This window comes from Schistosoma mansoni, chromosome W (assembly GCF_000237925.1).
Source record: "Schistosoma mansoni strain Puerto Rico chromosome W, complete genome".
NCBI lineage: Eukaryota > Metazoa > Platyhelminthes > Trematoda > Strigeidida > Schistosomatidae > Schistosoma > Schistosoma mansoni.
This window is the reverse complement of record NC_031502.1, coordinates 24,118,433-24,121,617: the sequence shown is the minus strand read 5'-3', so window position 1 is coordinate 24,121,617 and position 3,185 is coordinate 24,118,433. Positions and strand designations below refer to the sequence as shown.

The 3,185-nt window shown below is 37.7% G+C and overlaps 1 protein-coding gene across 3 annotated transcripts; it reads left to right on the top strand.

The window, feature by feature from the left end:
* Positions 1 to 588: 588 nt before the first annotated feature.
* Positions 589 to 1,651, top strand: Smp_059910.1 (hypothetical protein; the record flags this gene model as incomplete). Of its 3 annotated transcripts, none has more annotated exons than XM_018789055.1 (2): positions 589 to 1,348; positions 1,400 to 1,651. In XM_018789055.1, 2 exons carry the CDS (start codon positions 675 to 677, stop codon positions 1,548 to 1,550), a joined length of 825 nt encoding a protein of 274 aa, XP_018654536.1. The 3 variants fall into 3 exon arrangements, with proteins under 3 accessions (XP_018654536.1, XP_018654538.1, XP_018654537.1); XM_018789056.1 differs by having other exon boundaries at positions 675 to 1,357; positions 1,400 to 1,628; XM_018789057.1 differs by having other exon boundaries at positions 675 to 1,550.
* Between the last annotated feature and the right edge of the window lie 1,534 nt (positions 1,652 to 3,185).

Below are 3,185 nucleotides of genomic sequence, written 5' to 3'. Positions count from 1 at the left end.
TCAAACCAAACGAGCTTCTCGCTAGTGAACACTATTCTGATAGCTTCCTACGTTCAGCAGCATTCGGCTATAAGATCCATTTTGAAGATTTTGTGTGTGAAAATCGCTCAATGTCATGAGGAATATGAAAAACAAACACAATGAAGTTAAAAGCCTGAACCCAATGTTTTGCAGAATGCCTACTCGGGAAAACGGCAATTTACTATTAAATAAACGCAACAATACTTAAGATGTCGAATATCACTAGTTGCTTGTTCATTGACAATCAAATGGACAAACTGAATTGTTTTCCTTGGGTGTTCTATTAAATACATCTCAACTATCCACAGTCTACCCAAATTATCAGAACGAGTCTTAATCGCCTAAATGTGGGTGTGGCATTTTATCTGAAACCATTCTTAAGTAATCTTGTCAGACTAAAAATTCTGAGTGGGTGGAAGTTAACTTATGGTTGTGTATTTATGAGACAAATGATTTCAGTGCATGATGTCACTGAAGTTCAATAAAATATAGTCCGCAATCTCTAATTTTGTCCCACATTAGGACTGCTGAAACTGTTTGTTCACAATAACGTTGTAGGTACTTCGCATAATATAGTGCTCACAAATCAAAATGGCGCGCGTCGTTGCAGTATGGTAGGAAATTAACACGACCGTAATAGATTGCATTTTAACATGTCATTCAGTCGTGTAGTACGTCTCGGCTGTTGCATCACTGGTACAGCTTTATTCGGAGCCAAAGCGGCATGGTCTGCTGATTGGAGTAGAGGTGATCAAAAGTTACCATTTTTTGACCAGTTGAAAAGTTTAGCGAACACCTTCAATAAAATATTTCCATCAATACTAAGTGCTCGTGCTATCTGTAGTGAAAATGTCAGTATACAACCATGGGACTGGGACTGGGATGGGAGAAATCCCTCTAATTTTCGGACAGATTCGTCTTTACAAGGTGAAATAGTGACACCAAAATGTACACGGCACCTTCTGTTTATTCGTCATGGCCAATATTATTATGCAAAAGAAGATTCTGACTGCCACTTGACAGGGCTTGGGCGCCAGCAGTTGGACTGTACTGGAAAACGTTTACGAGAACTCAATTTTCCATATAGAAAATTATATTATTCGACAATGACACGTGCTGTTGAATCAGCTGAGTTGGTGTTAAATCACCTTCCCAATGTTCAAGCAGAACCCTCAGATGCTATACGTGAGGGCGCTCCTTACATTCTGGAGCCACCCCTCGCATATTACAAACCCACACCAAAAGATATAGAAGAAGATGGTTCCCGCATTGAACTTGCGTTCCGAAGACACATACACCGTGCAGATGTAGGACAGGAAGCCGACACGTATGAAGTGTTTGTGTGCCATGCAAATGTTATTCGCTATTTTGTTTGTAGAGCTCTACAGTTTCCACCTGAAGCTTGGATAAGATTTTCCCTCGATCACGGCAGTATAACATGGCTTGTCATCCGGCCTGACGGGCGTGTTACATTAAGATGGTTAGGAAACTCAGGACATATGCCCCCTGAACTTATTTCCGTCCAGTAAATTTTTTGGGACTTCTCTTCATTGTACAGTGTATATTACGTGTATTTAAAGTTTCTTGTTTTATAATTAATTTCTTGTAAAATTAGATACTTTTTTCAAATGAGTGACAAACCATTCTTGCTAGTCGTCTCCCACTAATTATTGACCCTTTATGTGTAGTAGTAAAGGCTTTCACATAGTGTACCTGTAATAAGCATACGAATCATTCCAAAGCATAAACTACTCTGTCAGCGTTCTAAAATTTTTATAGCTCAATACTTAACTGCAAGATTGAAACATTATTAGCGATAAATGTTATTGGATTACTTAGCGCAACCAAGTGTATGTTCATGCATGACTTCAGGCTAGTGAGATTAGCTAGATTCTGTAACCAAACGAGTAGCTTGGACACAAAATCAGACCAGTTTATCTACTGATCTTCAATTCTCACTGGTACTTGTTGCTTTTGTAGACAAATGCTAGTCAGCACGTCCTGGATTTACTACTCCAGTTGCGAACAAAGTTTGGTTGGGAGTTGTTATTAGTTTATAACTTAATGAAATCAACTTATTCACATCCTATCAGCACAGTGGTAAGAGCGTAGCGCAGTTTGTAAGTATGGGTATTTACAAGGGAACTGAAAGTTTTACTAATAACCCTAATGGCTGTGAACTCGTTAACACAACAAAACTACTTCTGAAATCCGTAACTGAGCTCTGTTATGTACTGTTTTGAGTCCCCTCGAACACTCAATCGATAATATGGTTGAAAAACTCAAGAAATGCCTTTTGGACTCATTTCTGCGCGAGAATTTTGCATCTTTATATAGTTTGTATTTCATGTATTTAAATTTTCTCGGTTAGTAGATTTATTCATACACTTCCTAGTATTCTGTTTACTATTGTTTTTGTCGTATTACATACAATCAGTAGGATTGAGTATCTCACGAAAGTTATTTTTGCTAATTCACTGACGAAGAAGAATAATCAATTAAACAAACTCACCATTGTCGCCAGTAAGTACTTTTTTAAGAGTAAGCAATTGCGTCATAATATCCTGACCAAAGTACCTTCTGTTTGGTTACTTTTTCAGAAATAAGAATGACCATACAATTAGGCACCGTAGATTTTCCATACTAGCCTAACAAAAAACCTGCTGGAGTCTTAAATGTAGTAGTCGGGTATTCGTGCCTCTTCCGCCGAATGTGTATAAAGCATCGAAACAAGAACCAAGTTAAGACTTATTGTCGTAAACTTGGTGTAATAGTAAGCGAATCAAGACGGAAAGGTAAAAATGTTGGAGTGCGTAATCCCACTTATGTTGCCATTAAACTCAAGTGCTTAACAATTCATTTATTGCCTTAGTTTAGAAACAAATGTCATTGTCACTAAATAGGCGTGTTTTTCGAAAGTGACCACGTTGAAATCCCAAACTAGACCTGATAAAATATGGTACGTGACAATCGGCTCGAAATAATATAATATATTTTATTAGATTAAATGATGAGTGTTAAGTGACTGATATCTAGTAGTACCAGTCACAGCCTGTTAATCGAAGAAACAAGTTGTTTGCCTACCTAGGAAACAATATTGTGCTAACCCTTCATCTAGGGCAGTTTGCTTTGGCTTTTATAAAATAGCCTCATTACGTGAAACG